This window comes from Bubalus bubalis, chromosome 24 (genome assembly GCF_019923935.1).
Source record: "Bubalus bubalis isolate 160015118507 breed Murrah chromosome 24, NDDB_SH_1, whole genome shotgun sequence".
Lineage (NCBI taxonomy): Eukaryota > Metazoa > Chordata > Mammalia > Artiodactyla > Bovidae > Bubalus > Bubalus bubalis.
In genome coordinates, this window is record NC_059180.1 from 41,585,913 (window position 1) to 41,604,477 (window position 18,565).

General features: G+C 63.0%; 2 protein-coding genes across 2 annotated transcripts; both read left to right on the forward strand.

Annotated features, from left to right (window-relative positions):
- Positions 1 to 249: 249 nt before the first annotated feature.
- Positions 250 to 11,359, forward strand: FBXL16 (F-box and leucine rich repeat protein 16). Its single transcript, XM_006049912.4, has 6 exons — positions 250 to 622; positions 7,010 to 7,665; positions 8,583 to 9,091; positions 9,469 to 9,553; positions 9,843 to 9,906; positions 10,106 to 11,359. Exons 2-6 carry the CDS (start codon positions 7,024 to 7,026, stop codon positions 10,252 to 10,254), a joined length of 1,449 nt encoding a protein of 482 aa, XP_006049974.1. The 5' UTR covers positions 250 to 622; positions 7,010 to 7,023; the 3' UTR covers positions 10,255 to 11,359.
- A 1,689-nt stretch (positions 11,360 to 13,048) lies between these two features.
- On the forward strand, positions 13,049 to 18,424 carry WDR24 (WD repeat domain 24). Its single transcript, XM_006049915.4, has 8 exons — positions 13,049 to 14,249; positions 15,412 to 15,589; positions 15,732 to 16,404; positions 16,922 to 17,040; positions 17,119 to 17,240; positions 17,337 to 17,441; positions 17,526 to 17,866; positions 18,008 to 18,424. Exons 1-8 carry the CDS (start codon positions 13,769 to 13,771, stop codon positions 18,359 to 18,361), a joined length of 2,373 nt encoding a protein of 790 aa, XP_006049977.4. The 5' UTR covers positions 13,049 to 13,768; the 3' UTR covers positions 18,362 to 18,424.
- Positions 18,425 to 18,565: the final 141 nt, after the last annotated feature.

Below are 18,565 nucleotides of genomic sequence, written 5' to 3' on the forward strand. Positions count from 1 at the left end.
TCCGCTCCCCGCCCCGCGCGCGCCGGGTTTGTTATTGTGCGGGCGCCCGTGGCAAGGGGGAGCGGGGGCGCGTGCCGGGCCGGCGCGTGGCCGTGGGCGTCGCGGCGGGAGCGCGCTGTGCGCGCGGGAGGGCGCGGCGGGGCGGGGCGGGGCTCGGCATCCTCAGCACCCCCGCCCGGGCTCGCCAGCCCGGATTGGCTACCGGCGCCGGGAGCGCGCGAGGGAGCGGCGCGTAAGGCCGGGCTGGGGGCGCGCGCGGCGCCGCCGGCGGCCGCGGAGGAGCGCGGGGAGGAGGGCGGAGGAGGAGCGCGGGGAGGAGGGCGAGGGGAGGGAGGAGGCGCCCGCCCGACTCCCTGCAAAGCGGCCTTATTTATCTGGGCACAGCCATAGCCTCCCCGGTGGGAGGCTCGGGGCGGCCGATCCTCTCCCACCGGGGAGCTCCTCTCGGGGGGCAGCGGAGGGGCCCGGCCAGGCCGGACGCGGGGCGCGGGGCGCGGCCGGGCCCTGCCTGCCAGGCCAGCACCTCGGTCGCCTCCCTGCCTCGCCGGTGCCCATGCCGGGCTCCCCATGACGGGAGGACGCCCGGTGGACAGCGTGGCATGAGCCAGGAGCCCGGGCCGAGGTAAGGTGTGTGTGCCGGGCCAGGCTACAAGGCGGGGAGGGGGCAGGCCACAACACTGGGGAGGGGGCAGGCCACAACACCGCGGAGGCCACAATGAGCAGGAGGCTGGGAGGGGTCTTGGGACAGCGCCGCCGCTGCCCCCCCGAGGGCTTACGTAACCGCAGCCCCTTCCCTGGCGGCTGCAGCTGGGCCTCCAGCCCTGCCAGACCTTCCCCCAGCCCTTCACCCCAGTGGCTGCCTGGTTGAGGCCCGATCCCCATGGCAACTGGACCAAGGCTGTGGGTCGGTGCCACCGTGCTGTTCCCCCATGGACCCCGAATTACAGGCCCCCAGCTGGGCTGCCTGGGTGAGCTCCTGGACCCCACAGCACTCAGGACTCCTCACCCCAGCACCATGAGCCCCTATGCCTGGAGACAGGTGTTAGATACAGTTACACTCCAGGAGGAGCTTGTGAACGCGAGGCCCAGTCTCTGACCTGCCCCTGGACACCTGAGCCCGGCCCTGCATGGAGCTGCCACAGTGGGAGGTCGAGGGGAAGGGAGGGCGCTGGCCACGTGTGCTCTGGAGGAGGGGCCGGGCACTGGCCAAGGCTGGAGGGCCCCAGAAGCAGAGCTGGGTACCCTGAAACTTGCTGGGGGAGGGTCTGTCCTTCTGGGGGGTTGAGTGGGTCGAGGAGTCCCCCACCCATGACCTGAGAAGGAGAGAAGGCCTGGCTGTTGGAACCTCCAGGAGCCTGCAGCCTGGCGGCTGCTCCTCCACCCCTCCCAGCCTCTGCACGGGAGGCTTTCCCTCCATGGACAGGGCCCACGGACCAGGGTCAGCCCAGGCCCCCCTGGCGCCAGGCAGAGCCTGGGCCCCTTTCTTCCCACAGATGCCTTCAAAGGATGCTGGACGGCAGCCTTGGGGCAGGAGGCCTGGGCGGGTTGGGAGCCTGAGAGGTTTCGGGCCCCCCAGGGCGACCCACTGGCTCCACAGGAGGCGGCTCTGGGGCTGGCCGAGGCTGTCTGGGGAGGAGGGGGATTCAAGGCCCAGTCCCAGACACAGGCAGAGCGGGGAGGCTGTGCAGGCCCCAGGGCACCCCAGGACTCATCTAGCCGGGTGCCTGCTCCCTCTGTGGCCTGGCTCCCCCTCACCGGGGGCCTGGGGGGCCTCTGCCTCCCCTTGCTGTGGGCCAGGCCTACGGGCATCTCTGACGCTGCGGGGATTCACGGGGCCGATGCCACCCTCCAGCTCACACCCACTTTTGGGGCACTCACACAAGTCCTGTCGCCCACTAGTGAGAAGGGAACAAGTAGTTGTAGGTTGGAGCACCCGGACATTCAGGCCAGCTGGGCCCAGCCTCAAGAAGGGCTGCGCTGCGGGGACCAGGGAGACCTCACCTGGAGGCTGGGGAAAGGGTTCCTGGGCTGGCGCTGTGAGGTGTCTGCAGCCCCCGTCTCATCACACGTGGGAGCTGCTACTGTGTCTGAGGGCTGGCTTGAGGGACGAGCGGAGGTGGCAGCGAAGCGGGTGGCCCAGAACCTCCCCTCCCAGTGGCCCGGGGGAGCCTCAGTCAGACCCACTGCAGTGGGTAGGCTTGGCCTCCCCTGGGCAGTGTTTGAGGCACTGGATGCACCAGGCCCTGGAGGGCATGGACCCTTCAGAGCAGAGAGGCCTGGAGCCTGGCACGTACTCCCAGAGGCGCCCGGTCCCACGTGGCTGAGCTGCCCTGAGCTTGGCCACAGGACATGCTCTGCTGGAGCGCCAACTCGGCTCTCTCTTGAGGCCCACGTGCTGCCTTTCCAGAGCCCTGGGCGCCCGGGTGGGGCAGCCCTCACCCCCAAGCATCTCTGAGCTGGGGGCGGGAGGGGAGCGCTGCTGCTAGGACGTGTGCAACGTGGTAGGGATGTGCGTGTGCCTGAGTCACAGAGCTTGTCACGGAATTTGTCAGCCCGCGCCGTGTCCCCAACCCCAAGCTACCCTGGTCGTCACCCCAGTCCCTGGGCCACTGCTGCAGGTTGACCTGATGTGAGCTACCCATGCCCTGTCTAGCTCGATGGCCCTCAGCCGGCAGGGGGAACTGATCAGTGCAGGTTCTGTTGTATTAGATGGGGTATCAGGGGTGAGTGAAGAGACCTCTGAGCTGAGGACCATGATGGGTGGGTATGAGCAGTCCCAAAGATGAGTGTCTCAGTGGTCAACACGCAGCTTACAGCTTCTGGAAGGAGAGCAGGGGCGTGACAGGGGGTACACTGGGAGAGACCCCGGCCCAGGGCTCCAGGTTGGGAGAGCATAGGGACTGAACCAGAACAGAGCAGAAAAAAGGAGGCAGCAGCAGTGGGCGGGGGTGGGGGTGGTGGTGGTGGTGGGGCGCAGGGTTGCACTCTGGACAGCCATGCCTGGCCTGAGTCTTGGGAGTAGATCAGCTGGAGGACTTGGGGTCAAATCCTAGATTTGTGCAACTTCTGAAAATGCACTCTGAACCTTGCTGTCCTGGCTTGTGTGTGATGGGCTGAGATCAGCAGTGCAGTGGGAGGACATGGCGCTCGGAAGCTTCCCTCCCTTCTAATGCTTCCTGTCCCCTTCCCCCTGGTCCGGCCAGACCATTGGGAACAGGCAGCCAGCACCCTCAACCCTGCAGCCCTCAAGGCGGGGACTTGGCCAAAAAGAAGACACAAGCCGTCCCCTTCCCAAAGGTCTGAGTAAAGGTACAGCCCGCCCCAAGCTCCAGGGTCTTGGGAACCTTCTCAGAGACCCTGGCATCACTCTTTCCCTCCCTCATGGACACCGGCCTCTGTCACAACCTGGACTGAAGAGCTGAGCCACAGTTGAGCCCTTCTGTCAACTGCCCTCCGTCCCACCTCCGGGGAAGCTGCACCCCTTTCTACATGACCCTGATCATTGGGCTGGCATTCTTCATTCACTCAGCCACCCAGCCAGCATGCTGTCTGTCCTCAGGAGAGACAGACAGGTAGACAGTGATGACAGTCCACGTCATGGCGGACATCTGGAGATGCTTTCAGGCCAGGGGTCCCACGGGGAGAGGCAGGGCAGTGCTCACACCAAAGGATAGAACAGGAGGAGCTTGCGGGGTTAAGGATCCTGGAGGCCTCCTGAGCAAGCAGGGGACCAGCATGTGCCTGGGCAGAGGGGGAGGAGAGTACAGGACAGCAGGTCTCACTGAACTGTAGGGTCAGGTCTGGAAAGGGGCTGGAAGTGAGGCTCTTAGGTGGACTTGCTGGGTCTCAGGGCCCAGTGACTCCATCTGTAGAAGAGGCAGCTCCTCAGGAAACCCCAGCATGGCCATCTCCAGACCTGGAAGCCACCAAGGTCTGGAGTCCTTGCAGGACTCACAGTGCTCCCCAGGTGCCCTCTGGCCCCCACGGTTCCCGTGAGTCTTCTGGGGAAGCAGAGGCCTGGTTTGCTCTCCTTGATTCACCTCTGGCTCAGGCTGGTGAAGACAAGAAGCTAAATTAGTGACTACCTCACTCCTCCTGTGGTGAACCAGGAGCCTGGAGCCCCTGCAGCCATCATAGGAGAAGCCCTCCCCCAGAATCCCACTCCTCATGGAGACACAGCACACCAGGGGCTGAGGCTGAGAATAGTGCAAGCCTGACTGTCTTATTTTAAAAGCCTCTTTCCCTGCACGTTAGCTGCTGGTGCTGCTCCCTAAAGGGGAGTAGTCCCCAGGGGACTGGCTGCCCCTGCCCCGTCCTGACAGGAAGACCAGGCGGGTCCTCCTGGACACACTAGGTGCAGCGGGGGCAGGTGCCAAGAAGGTAGAGACTCTGCAACCTGTCTTCTGGGTCAGAGGGTCAGAACCAGGCTGAGGGGCCCTTGTCCCAGCCCCCCAGGGGCCTCTTGCCTCACCGGCAGGAAGACCCATTTCTGATTTGAGCATTGTCCCAAAGCCCTGACCCCTGCGCTAAGGTGTGGCTGTTTCCAGTTTCGAGCTGAAGATCTAGGGCTCAGACTAAGTCAACGAGGCTTGGAGGGTGAGGAGCAGCTGGAGCGCAAGACCGTGGACACGGCCGGGGAGCAGCAGGCCTGCTCTGTGGGAAGGAGGCTCAAACCCAGAACGTAGTGGGTGGGGAGGCTAACCGACAGGCCGGCCAGGGGCTGTGGAAAGAGGGGCGGCCAGGTCTCGGACACTCCCTGCAAGCTGCTGTAAGCTCTTTTCCGTGGATGGGCTCCACCCAGAGGTCTGGGGGGTGGGGATGGGATTGTGGGTGTATGCAAATGTGAGCTGCTGTGGGGGACGGAAGGGAGCCCCGCGGATGCCCGGGGCATACACGTGATCCCCTCGACTCAGGCTCCACGTGCGCACCCATGGCTGGGAGAATTTTCAACCTAAATCGGCACTGCTCTTGAGTTATTTCTCCCTTGGTGCCGCCTCCGCCGCCTCCTCCTCCGGATCTTAGCTGGGCGGGCGTCTTCTCCCCCCTCCCCCCGCAAGCCTCCCGGGCCCCTCCCAGCCGAGCTGAGTTTGCCGGGCCGTAGCCTCCCCGCCGCGCGCTGCCGCTGTCCGTGGTGGCGCGGCCCGGCCCGGCCCCGGAGCCCGCACGAGGCTGCTGCGGGGGCGCTGTCCATGGTGCTGCCGCCGCCGGGCGCGCCCTGCTCTAGGGACGCGGAAGGTATTCAGACAGGGGCTGCCCCTCTAACCAGCACAGCCCGCACGAGGGAATTGCCAGGATGCTCTCCCTTCTGGCCCCAGGATGGGGGTGGGGGGTGGGGGGCACTTGTAGGCTTCATACTGTCCCTCCATGCGGCGCTGTTGTCCCAGGATGGCCCCTCCTATGTACTGGCATTAAGGGGTCTGGCCACCCCTGCCACTGTGGGCAACTGTAACTCCTGGGAGCCTCATGTTCCTGGTCTGAAAACGGTGCTCACAGCAGTGCTTCCTCCTGTGCCCCCCAGCCGGGCAGTTGTGAGGCTGACATACACTACTAACCCGGTGGGCACTCGGCACGTGCTGTTAGGGATGTCGTGTATCAGCCCAGGTGAGGAATGCAACTACCTGGTCATGGCCTGCAGTGAACGGGCAGCCAAGGTGTGGGGGTCTCCTCTTGGGGTGTAGACTGGCAGCCTGAATGTTCATGACTATCAGGGCACGAAGGCCTTTGGATTCAAAGCTGGGCTGGCAGCCATGAGGGCCACGTGTCCTAGTTAGACCCTTGGGCCCAGCCCAGGATGCACCCTCCCCAGATGTGGAATGCCGGCAAGTGTAGTCCTGTTCAGGGCTTGGGAACCAGTGGAGGTGTGACTCTGGGAAGGGCAGGGCAGTGAAGGACCACTGGTTCCTCTCCCCCTCCGGCCAGCAAGCTCACTCTGAGCCATGCCCTTGGTCCTCTTCTCATGCTGTTCCATGGGGCATATCGTCACCCCCAGGCTTTGAAGTGAGGAAAGTGAGGCTTGGAGCAGGGAAATGGCTCCCCAAGGCCACACAGCAATTTGGGGTGAGCCACGGGGTACCCACCTCCAAGCTGAGTGTCAGAGGTGGGGACAGGCAGGAGATCTGGAATGAGAGGCAGATGGTAGCCCTGTGAGGGACTCACTGCCTCTTCTCTCTGGGGTCATCTGCATCCTGTGCCCTCTGCCACCCATTCACAGCCTTGGAGGCCTGAGCAGGGGAACGGGGGATGGTCTCAGTCCCACCCTGTGGGAAGATCCCTACACATAGCCTTTTGCAGCCAGTTCTGTGTTTGTGTCTTGGCTCCACCACTTGCTGTGACCTCAGGCAAGCAATTCATGCTCCCTCAAGCTATGGTTTCCTCATCTGTACAATGGGTACAATCATCAAAGCATTGTCCTCCGTGGGTTGAGTGGGAGATTAAGGAAACAATATATGTGCAGGGCTCATTGTGCTGGTATCACCATGAGCACCCTGGGAAGACACTTGCTCTTTCTCTGGGTATGTTCTGAGCCATAGAACCTCCTGCAGCCACAGAGATTCTCAGTGCATGCGCCTCAGATGGAGCACTTAAACCACTCCAGAGAGCTACACAGGCGTGACATAGAGGAGTGGCTAGAGAATGCCCCAAACCCTCAGTTCCCCAGCCCTGCCTGGCAGAGAGAGGCCTGGCAGGTGCCGATGGTGGGCAGCAGAGGTGAAGGGGACGGTCACCAGCGAGTGTCCCTCCACCTCTGTTCTGTCCACAGAACCTGGGGGTCAAAAAGCTCTGTGGTGGGTGGAGGTTGAGCTCAGTGCATACAGTAGGTGCTCAGGAGTGTTGTAGTTGTGACCAGCCCTGCCTTCCTGCACCTGCTCAGTCAGGGAGTCAGGGCTTACACTCAGACCCTTTCTGTTGGGCGTTTCTGGGAATGGCCTGGGAGGGGACGCGGGGGGGTGCGGCGGAGCCTAGTCCTCCCGCACAGGACTCACTGCCGTCTCCTGGACCCTGTCTGCAGCCCGAGCGAGGAAGATGTCGAGCCCGGGTGTCGACGGCGACCCCAAGCCTCCATGCTTGCCTCGCAATGGCCTGGTGAAACTGCCGGGCCAGCCCAATGGCCTGGGTGCAGCCAGCATCACCAAGGGCACGCCAGCTGCCAAGAACCGCCCTTGCCAGCCACCCCCACCCACCCTCCCACCACCCAGCCTGGCTGCCCCGCCGCCCCGGGCTGCTCTGGCCGGGGGCCTGTGCCCCCAGGCAGGGCTCCCCCTTGGTGGACCAGCCTTAGCCCCAGTGCCCGGGCCCCCAGCAGAGCGACCGCCCCTGGCCACAGATGAGAAGATCCTCAATGGCCTCTTCTGGTACTTCTCGGCCTGCGAGAAGTGTGTGCTGGCACAGGTGTGCAAGGCCTGGAGGCGTGTGCTCTACCAGCCCAAGTTCTGGGCGGGCCTCACGCCTGTGCTGCACGCCAAGGAGCTCTACACAGTGCTGCCTGGAGGTGAGAAGGAGTTCGTGAACCTGCAGGGCTTCGCAGCACGTGGCTTTGAGGGTTTCTGCCTGGTCGGCGTCTCTGACTTGGACATCTGTGAGTTCATCGACAACTACGCGCTCTCCAAGAAGGGTGTCAAGGCCATGAGCCTCAAGCGCTCCACCATCACTGACGCCGGCCTGGAGGTGCGCACTGCCACGGGCCCAGAGGAGCAAGGGTTGGGGGCTGGGCCAGGCAGCAGCCACTCAGCACATGTGTGTTGTAGGGGTGGGGCGGTGAGGAAGAAGCTTTCACACACAAGCAGCAAAGTGGCTGAGGGTGGGGCTGGTGCCCTGAGGAGTGTGGCTGTGGGGTGGGGGGAGCAGGGCTGGCTACTTAGTTTGGGGGATCTAGTTCAAAATGAAAATTTGGGTCCTTTGCTCAAAGATAACTAAGGATTTCAGGACAGTAACAGCAAAGCAGGGGCTTCCCAGGTGGCGCTAGTGCTAAAGAACCCACCTGCCAATGGAGGAGACAGCTTCAGTCCCTGGGTTGGGAAGATCCCCTGGAGGAGGATATGGCAACCCATTCTAGTATTCTTGCCTGGAGAATCCCATGGACAGAGGTTGCAGAGTTGGACACAACTCAACTGACTTAGCACTCATGCATGCAACAGCAAAGCAGACAAATGTGAGACCCTGCATGCTGAGGATGCTGGAGGAGGTGGGAGAAGCAGGGGCAAAGGTCAGAGGAGCAGCTGTGGAGGTGGCCCCTTCCCCAGGAAGGGGACTCTAATCATCACATCATTAACACCAAGGGCTCTGAGCACCTGCTGGGGCCTGGCCCCGGACTCCCAGATCCCCTGTGCCCTGCCTCCTCTCTTAGAAGGTTGTTTACATGTAACGAACACACTGTAGAGTGCACTTGGCCGAGTCCAGCTTGATGGATGTTTACACTGTCTGCACCCTCAAGAGCACAGCTTCCTGCCCCTCGGCAGGCTCCTTCCACCCTGTCTGCTATCAGCCCACCATGCCTGTGGGGAGTCTCATGCTTGGGAAAGCACGGTAGGCTTGAGCCCCATGGAGGCCTCCTGACCCCCTCCTGACCCAGCACCTGTCCACAGGTGATGCTGGAGCAGATGCAGGGCGTGGTACGCCTGGAGCTGTCAGGTTGCAACGACTTCACCGAGGCTGGGCTGTGGTCCAGCCTGAGCGCACGGATCACCTCGCTGAGCGTGAGCGACTGCATCAACGTGGCCGACGACGCCATCGCGGCCATCTCGCAGCTGCTGCCCAACCTGGCCGAGCTGAGCTTGCAGGCCTACCACGTGACGGACACAGCCCTGGCCTACTTCACAGCGCGCCAGGGCCACAGCACGCATACACTGCGCCTGCTCTCCTGCTGGGAGATCACCAACCACGGCGTGGTCAACGTGGTGCATAGCCTGCCCAACCTCACCGCGCTCAGCCTCTCTGGCTGCTCCAAGGTCACGGACGACGGCGTGGAGCTTGTGGCCGAGAACCTGCGGAAGCTCCGTAGCCTCGACCTCTCCTGGTGCCCGCGCATCACTGACATGGCGCTCGAGTATGTGGCCTGCGACCTGCATCGCCTGGAGGAGCTCGTGCTGGACAGGTGTGCACGGCCCCACCCCTAGGCCACGGAGGGCAGAGCCAGGCGAGGCTGCTGGACCTCTAAGAAGGGAGCCTAGTGGACAAACCTGTAGTTAGAGGAGGGCTGCAGCGAGGGGGGCGGGGCCCTCATAAGAGGCTAGCCTAGTGTGGACCATAACACGGGGGTGGGGCTGAGCAGTGCCCGCCACCCCCCACCGCCCTCCCAGGGAATATGACCTAGCGGCCAGTTGGGGGCAGAGGCTAGGTGGGGCGCGGCACTGTGGGGCAGGAAGGTAGCTCAGCTCTGGGCGTCTGGGGCGGAAAAGGAGGAAGGGGCCAGAGCTGAGGGGCGGGGACAGGTGTTTTGAAGGTGGGCAACCCCTTCTGTTGCGACCACAGGTGTGTACGCATCACGGACACTGGCCTCAGCTATTTGTCCACCATGTCGTCCCTCCGCAGCCTCTACCTGCGATGGTGCTGCCAGGTATCAGCCCTCCATGCCTCCAGAGACTAGGGAGTAGCGGGGGAGGTGGGGGGCGCGGGGAAAGCCCCCACCCAGATATGCCGCTGACCTGTAAGGAAGCCCACTCAGATCCTGTAAGGAAGTCTGGGATCCCTTCACACCCAAGCGGCGCGCACGGAGTTCCCAGGGCCCTCAGCAACTCCCTGGGGACCTGAGAACCTACCCCCCTCCCCCCTACGGCCTGACGCTAGGAGTGGGGCTCCCTCGAGGCGGAACGGAAATAGCTAACACGCCCCGCTCTCCCGCCCAGGTGCAGGACTTCGGGCTGAAGCACCTCCTGGCCATGAGGAGTCTGCGTCTCTTGTCTCTGGCAGGTGAGACCCTGTGCCGCCCTCCTGGGCAGTGGCCACTCATCCCCACCTAGGCCGACTCCGCCAGCACTGCCGGGACCCTAGTGCAGACCCACGCCTGGTGTTGACTCACGGCGGCCCAGGCCCCACCCGGCCAGAGGCGGAGTCTCGCCTGGTCCGGGCCCCGCCCTGGTCACGCCCACTAAGCCCCGCCCCTCCGCAGGCTGCCCGCTGCTGACCGCCACCGGGCTGTCGGGCCTGGTGCAGCTGCAGGACCTGGAGGAGCTGGAGCTGACCAACTGCCCCGGAGCCACCCCCGAGCTCTTCAAGTACTTCTCGCAGCACCTGCCCCGCTGCCTCGTCGTCGAGTAGTCGGGGCCTCCCGGCCCTCGGCCCCTCGCTCTCCTCCCCGCCCCGCCCCGAGCAAGGAGGGCGGCGGGCGGGCCAGCCCCGCGCACGCACGCACGCACGCTCGGGGAATTTGTGCATGCCCCTCGCGCCCGCAACTGCACGCCCGCCCTTCGCCACGCCACAGTCGCCTCCATCATTCGCCCGCCCGCCGGAGGCGGAGCGCTGGGGCTCGGTCCTGGGGGCGCTTTGAGCTCGCCAGACGGCCGCCCCTACCGCCTTCTCCGCCACACCCCGCTCTGTCTCCCCACCCCGGGCAGGGCCCAGGGGGATTGAGGGGAGCTGGGTCCCCTAGGACACAGGGGCCCGGAAGAGCCCCCAGGGCTTCCCGCATCTTCCACTGCACCGCGCCTGGAGCCCTCCGAGGGGTGCGAGGGGAAACAGGCCGCCGCCAAAGCCATGGCCCGCCCAGGAGCCCAAGTCCCGCCCGCCCTTCCCCCGCTCATGCCAGCCTGACCCTCAGCGACCTCCCCTCTTCCTTGCCGCTGTGTGAGAGAGGCCCGGCTCGCCCCACCCCACCCACAGACCTAAGGTCCTCGGACCCTGGCCAGGCTAGGGCAGAACTGGATTAGGAGAGGGGCCACTGGGCTGACAGTGACCTTGGCATAATCAACATTAGCCCAGCTGGCCCCAGTCCACCTCAACTCAGGGGTGGCATAGCTACCTTGAGAAGCCTGCAGCTGGAGCGACCATTAGGGCCTGCAGGCCTTGGGAGCAGTCCTGAGTGGACCCTGCCCTGCAACCCCTGTAGCCAGCTGGGCCCAGGCCCCTCAGCGCAACACTTCATCCTGGGCAGGTCTCCACCAGGTGGAAGCTGGGAAAGGGGGCCCTAGCCAGTGACCAATCTTCCAGTGACCAGCTCCCCCTCAACACCCAAAGGGAGGGCTCCTTTCTAGCCACAGCCTCCCTCTCCCCAGCTTCCCAGACTTCTACCTGCCCATGTGGGCGCATCGTGTTCTGTCTAGTCCCAACACATCTGGAAGTCCTGGGGTGCTGGCCCATCTTGGCGATTGCTGAGGAGGGGGCTGGGACCCCTTTCCATCCCAACCTTGAGCACCCACACCCTATCTTGGGACACCCCCCCCCCCCAATCTGGTTGGAAGAGAGTAGCCAGTTTCCAGAGAGCCAGAGAGTGACAGAGAGAGAGAGAGAGAAAGAGAAAGAGCGAGCGAGAGATGCTGTTGAAGAGAGACAGTTCAACAGCCCAAAGATTTCCCTGCCCCTGGAGTGCTGGCCAGAGGCTCCAGGGCTGAGAAGGTCAGGAGCCAGTTTCTTCAGCCCCTTCTCCCCACAGCTCCCAGTGGGGAGGGGCAGCTGTCCATTTGTCCAAAGTATTAATGCAACTGAAGCTGTGATATTTCCAACGACTGTAGGAGGAAAAATTAGGGGGACAGAGGAAAACAAAACCAACCAACCCCTAAAATCATTTTCTTATTGTACATAACGACCTCATTCTCCTGTATATGCGGAAGATATAACCTTATATTTGGTAAGTGTTTCTTGTGCTATTTTATCACGTGACCTGTTTATAAAAATATATATTAAAAAAGTTGTAAAAACACATGTCTGAATTGTTTTTAGGTCATCAGACCATGGTGGGGGGAAGGTGTTATCTGTCCTGAGTGGCCCAAGTCTGAATGTTTATGCACCCCTCATCAAGTTTATTGGTTCTTTCAATAAACATGCAGAGACTGGTAACACTGTGCCAGGCTGGAAACCCAGCAGTGACCACCACAGAAGGCCCCTAACCTCTCACTGTGTCAGCGAGGAGAGACACTAAAATCATTACATATAACAGTCCTTCCAAAATATCTAGGATATAGCCCATTCTTCCAAGGGCAAAAATGAGGGCTGCTAGGGGTATCCTTGGAGAAGGAAGTGGCAACCCACCCAGTGTTCTCGCCTGGAGAATCCCAGGGACGGGGGAGCCTGGTGGGCTGCCGTCTATGGGGTCGCACAGAGTCGGACACGACTGAAGCGACTTAGCAGCAGCAGCAGCAGCAGCAGCAGCAGCAGCAGGGATATCCTAGACGATCACACAGAGCAGCAAGCACAGGCCAGGGCGCATACCCAGCAAAGAAAGGGCGGCTCAGAGAGGGTCACTGATTGAACCGTTTGTGTGAACAGGTCCAGTCAGGCACCAGAGCTCTTGGAGACAGACGGATGCGAGTTCACACTCGTGTGAAACAGATGTAATCAGTATACCAGGTTGTGACGAGTGCCGTGGAGGCCACTTAGATGGGGTGGCCGGGGAAGGCCTCTAAAAACGTGCCATTTAAGCTGAACTCTGAGGGATGAGAAGCGTTCTGGGGAGGACAACGAGCGAGCACGTGCGATGACCGTGAGGCAGGCAAGGGCTCGGCCGGCTGGGAGCCGCCGTGGCGGGAGCTGCGCGGAGGGGACGGGGCCGGGAGCTCGGGATTTGCCTCCCAGCGCGGTGAGGACGTGTGGAGGCCCGCAGGCCGAAGAGTCCCTGGCTGTGTGGAGCTCAGATGAGTCGGGAGGGGGACCCCTGGAGAGCCGCTAGGAAGCTGTTCCCGAGTCCCGAAGAGGGCGAAAAAGAAGGCGGAGACGGAGGAGGGGTGTGGGGCTAGCCTGGGGATGCCTGGGCTTGCTGATGGACCGTGGGGCAGAGATGAGCACTAGCGTTAAAATAACACGAGTAAAAGAGGAAGAGGAAGAATACCGGAGGCGGAACCGGCGGAGCCTCTCTCCCACCTCTGCTCGCCCCTCCGCCTCCAAGGCGCGCTCCCGTTCCGGAACGTTTGTGGTGTGGGCACCAGCTTCCAGCGCTGGGCTGGAAAGAAAAGGACCACGTTCGGCGGGGGGCGGGACGGAGACGGGCTGCTTCCGGCGCGGCCGTTCCTCCCCGGCTCGGCAGTTTCGGGAAATGGCTCATCTGCCCGCGGAAGGAGAGACTTCTCCCTTCCTCCGGTTCTGTTCCCGCTGTCTCCGCTCCTGCCGCAACCTCTGCGCCGCCAGGCTCTCCTGAGCGGTCGCGCCAGCCATCCCTCGGGCTCCGTAAATAGCTCAGTCCTGGAAGCCCCTCTGACCCTCGCGCCTCTGTAGCCTGTGTTCTCTGGGAGTCTCTGGTCTTCCTGCCCCCTTTCCAGAGGCCGACGGTGCACGGTGGGAGCCATCTGGCTTCCCTGGCGGGACTGACTGCCCGAAGGTCCAGTGACCATCCTGATCTGGCAGTTAGGGGGTTGGAGAATTGGCCTGGCCTGGGGCTGACCAGGTAAGGTCTCCCCCAGAAGTCACACATGGGGCTGGCTAGCCTCAGGGCAGCCATGGCGCCCTCCGACTGCCCGGTGAGGGTGATGGAACTTGCCTATCAGACCGACTAACGGTGGACTCCCCTGGACTAAGCAGTTTTGGAGGAACCACCCAGGGTGAAGGGTCTGAACGGCCACGCCCCTGCCGCCAGGCTGACCAGGCCTGCCCACTTCACTGATCTGTCCTCGCCACCCGTGCAGCCATGGAGAAGATGTCCCGCGTGACCACGGCCCTCGGTGGGAGCGTGCTGACTGGCCGCACCATGCACTGCCATCTGGATGCTCCGGCCAACGCCATCAGCGTGTGCCGTGACGCGGCCCAAGTGGTCGTAGCAGGCCGCAGCATCTTCAAGATCTATGCCATTGAGGAGGAGCAGTTTGTGGAGAAGCTGAACCTGCGCGTGGGCCGCAAGCCCTCCCTCAACCTGAGCTGTGCAGACGTTGTCTGGCACCAAATGGATGAGAACCTGCTGGCCACGGCAGCCACCAACGGCGTGGTGGTCACCTGGAACCTGGGCCGGCCGTCCCGCAACAAGCAGGACCAGCTGTTCACGGAGCACAAGCGCACAGTGAACAAAGTGTGCTTCCACCCCACTGAGGCCCACGTGCTGCTCAGCGGCTCCCAGGATGGCTTCATGAAGTGCTTTGACCTGCGCAGGAAGGACTCTGTCAGCACCTTCTCGGGTGAGGCCCTGGGAGGCAGGTCAGGCAGGTGTGCATCTCTGCAGGTGGCCGACCTGTCTAGGCAGACTGAGGAGTGCTGTGTGTCAGAGGCCCTCAGGTGTGCTCCCAGAGGGCTTCCTGGAGGAGGAGCCAGCTGAGCTGGCACTGGAGGAGGGGGTGGAGGTCAGCAGGGAAGGGGCAGGGGTGGGCCTGGTGGAAGTGTGAGGGGTACCTGGAGTGTGGGCACAGCGTTGATGCACTTGCGGGGCCAGCAGGAGTCAAGGGTAGTATGGGATCAGGGAGAGGGCAAATGGGTGGCTGCCCTGGCAGCTGAGCCTTCTCTCGCCATGCCTCAGAGCTCCAGGCCACCTCATTGCATGAAGTCTGCTTCCAGGGTCCTCAGCCCAGGGAAGCAGTGGGGAGTGGGGCATTGCCTGGTTCCTCCCCCCTCAAGTTCCCTTCCCAGCAGGCCCAGCTCTTGACACCCCCGCCTTGAGCCAGCTCACGTTTTTACCTCGATGAGACCAAATGAAGGACAGGGCAGAGCCCTCAGATAATCAGGGAGCATCTTACGACAGTCCTTGAGCTCCCTGTGCAGGGGAAAGCTGGGTGCTGCATTCGCAGGCTCCTGGTGTGGTGGTCCTCAGGGCTAGACGTGTCCCCTCAAGGTCTCCAGTCCTTGGGGGCTGGCCAGCCTGGCAGCTCCAGCTCAAGGTGTAGGGCCTGGGCAAAGCCTGGGGCATTCTATCCCTGCCTCCTGAGGCCTGAGGCTTCCAGAGGATTGTGTTTGGCCCACCAAGGCTCCTGTTCACACAGTGCTCTGACACCTGGTCCTGAAGCCGTGACAGCTTTGCACAAGGATGGATGTCAGATGCAGAATCCAGAGAAAATCAAGGTCCAGGAGTCTGTTAAAAACCACCCGATGCCTGGTGTCCCTCTCACCTGCCTAGGCTATTATCTGCTTTGCCATGCCTCTCTTCGCCCCTGTCCACTCTGGACAGGCCTTGGCAGTGTCTACACCACCCTCCAGGCCTTCTGGTCTGGGTCATGGGCAGGAATGCAACACCAGCCCACATCCATTCCAAGGAATCCCCATTGGTTGCTTGCTTTCCCTCCTGGAGCTCCTGTGGGCCACCCCGTCCCCCACCCCCAACCTTCTCCCTCCACTAATGTCCATCCACAGGCCAGTCTGAGAGTGTGCGTGACGTCCAGTTCAGCATCCGGGACTACTTCACCTTCGCGTCCACCTTCGAGAATGGCAACGTGCAGCTCTGGGACATTCGGCGGCCTGACCGCTGTGAGCGAATGTTCACAGCCCACAATGGGCCTGTATTCTGCTGTGACTGGCACCCCGAGGACAGGTGTGGGCTGGGGGCCAGGGCAGCGGGGCAGGGTTGGTGGGCTTGTGGAAGGGCTCTCTGACTGCCTCAAGACCTGTGAGACAGAGTGGGGAGCCCTCCCACCCCTAAAGAGGTCACTGAGGACTTCATGGGCCTTCCCCAGGGGCTGGCTGGCCACAGGTGGGCGTGACAAGATGGTGAAGGTCTGGGACATGGCCACACACCGTGCCAAGGAGGTGCACTGCGTGCAGACCATCGCCTCCGTGGCCAGAGTCAAGTGGAGGCCCGAGTGCCGCCACCACCTCGCCACGTGCTCCATGATGGTGGACCACAACGTCTACGTGTGGGACGTGCGCCGGCCCTTTGTGCCCGCCGCCATGTTTGAGGAGCACCGGGACGTCACGACGGGCATCGCCTGGCGCCACCCGCATGACCCCTCCTTCCTGCTCTCTGGCTCCAAGGACAGCACTCTGTGTCAGCACCTGTTCCGCGACGCCAGCCAGCCTGTTGAGCGTGCCAACCCTGAGGGCCTCTGCTACGGCCTCTTTGGGGACCTGGCCTTCGCAGCCAAGGAGAGCCTCGTGGCCACCGAGTCGGGGCGCAAACCCTACGCTGGGGATCGGCGCCACCCCATTTTCTTCAAGCGCAAGCTGGACCCTGCCGAGCCCTTTGCGGGCCTCGCCTCCAGTGCCCTCAATGTCTTTGAGATAGAACCCGGCAGCGGCAGCATGAGCTGGTTCGTGGACACGGCCGAGCGTTACGCCCTGGCCGGCCGACCACTGGCCGAGCTCTGTGACCACAATGCGAAAGTGGCTCGAGAGCTTGGCCGTAACCAGGTACACAGGGTGGGCTGAGGGCTAGGATCTTGGTACAGGGCCTGGCACTCCTCTAACAGCTGCAGCCGGACCCTGCCCTGAGTTCAGAGTTCAGCTCTGGCTGAGGACACCCCCAGCTTGCCCCAGTAACTGAGAGTGTCCAGAGCCCCAGGAGTGGGCCAGATGCCAGTGCCATTCCTGGGGTGCAGGCCTGGGTGTTGGGTCTTGGCCCCTCTTGGCTTGTCCTTGCTTCTAGACTTCCCAGGATGTCCAGCCCTACAGAGAATGTCCACATTGCCTTGCTCACCATCTCCCTGGGACCTCAGGCCCATTTCCATGTTTCCTCTGCCCCTACAGGATGGAGGCTAGGTTTTTTGTTTTTCCTATGGGCCTTGGCTTCCCACCTGGGGTGGGCCAGGACATTGGGTCCCTGGGGCAGCTGAAAGCTGAGGGTTTGTGGTTCTATCCAGGCAGAGGGGAGCCTGTGCAGGCCTCCAGGGACCCAGGACCCCCAGGAGTGACTAGTGCCTACCCCTAGGTGGCTCAGACGTGGACCATGCTCCGGATCATCTACTGTAGTCCTGGCCTGGTGCCCACCACCAATCTCAACCACAGCGTGGGCAAGGGCAGCTCCTGTGGCCTGCCCCTCATGAACAGGTAGACACCTGGGGGCAGCTCTCCCCAGAGGGTGGGACTGCTGGTGCCTATCCACCCATCGGCCCTCCCTGCCTCCAGTTTCAACCTGAAGGATATGGCCCCAGGACTGGGCAGTGAGACTCGGCTGGACCGCAGCAAGGGTGATACACGGAGCGACACAGTGCTGCTGGACTCCTCAGCCACACTCATAACCAATGAAGGTAGGGTGGGGGCGGGCAGAGAGCCTTCATGGGATTGGGAATGGGTCTCCAAGCGTGAGGCAGTCCTGGAATGCCCTCCTTCCCTCCCTTGGACAGATAACGAGGAGACTGAGGGCAGCGATGTGCCCACCGATTACCTGCTGGGCGACGTGGAAGGTGAGGACGATGAGCTTTACCTGTTGGATCCGGAACACGCACACTGTAAGTGGGGGCGTGGGGAAGGGGTGGGGTGGGGCTGGGAGGCGGGGCCAGAGCCTGCCTACCCTTCCTGCCCCTATGTCATAGCGGAGGAGCCCGAGTATGTGCTGCCCCAGGAGGCCTTCCCGCTGCGCCACGAGATTGTGGACACCCCACCGGGGCCCGAGCACCTGCAGGACAAGGCCGACTCGCCCCACGTGAGCGGCAGTGAGGCAGATGCAGCCTCCCTGGTGCCTGTGGACTCCTCCTTCTCACTCATCTCGGTCTCGCACGCGCTGTGCGACAGCCGCCTGCCGCCCGACTTCTTCAGCGCCCTAGTGTGTGACATGCTGCGCTTCTATGCCGAGCAGGGTGACGTGCAGATGGCCGTGTCCGTGCTCATTGTGCTGGGTGAGCGCGTGCGCAAGGACATCGACGAGCAGACCCAGGTGGGTGACAGGGTCTGGGGGTCTTCCCGGAGCAGCTGCCACCCCGAGGACTGCCCCTGCACGCCCCGCCTACACCCGCACCTGTGTCTATGCCCAGGGAACCCTGGGTTCTTACTCCGCCCTCCCCGCCCTGCCCACCAGGAGCACTGGTACACGTCCTACATCGACCTGCTGCAGCGCTTCTGCCTCTGGAACGTGTCCAATCAAGTGGTCAAGCTCAGCACCAGCCGCGCCATCAGCTGCCTCAACCAGGCCTCCACCACCCTGCATGTCAACTGCAGTCACTGCAAGCGGCCCATGAGCAGCCGGGGCTGGGTGTGCGACCGCTGCCGCCGCTGCGCCAGCATGTGCGCCGTCTGCCACCACGTGGTCAAGGGGCTCTTCGTGTGGTGCCAGGGCTGCAGTCACGGCGGCCACCTGCAGCACATCATGAAGTGGCTGGAGGGCAGCTCCCACTGCCCCGCCGGCTGCGGCCACCTGTGCGAGTACTCCTGACCCGCTGCCGGGCTGGTGGGGATGGGCTTGTGAACCAAATAAAGGACGCGGGAAGCATTCTGAGCGGCTTGTTACCTACTCGCGTCGCTTGGGGTCAGGTGCCGGCGCGGCCTACTTTACCGGGCGGAGGGCGAGGCCTCCGCGGCGCAGTAGCCAATAGCATCCCTTGGAGCGGCCCTCGCCCCGCCCCCCGGAAGCGCCCCC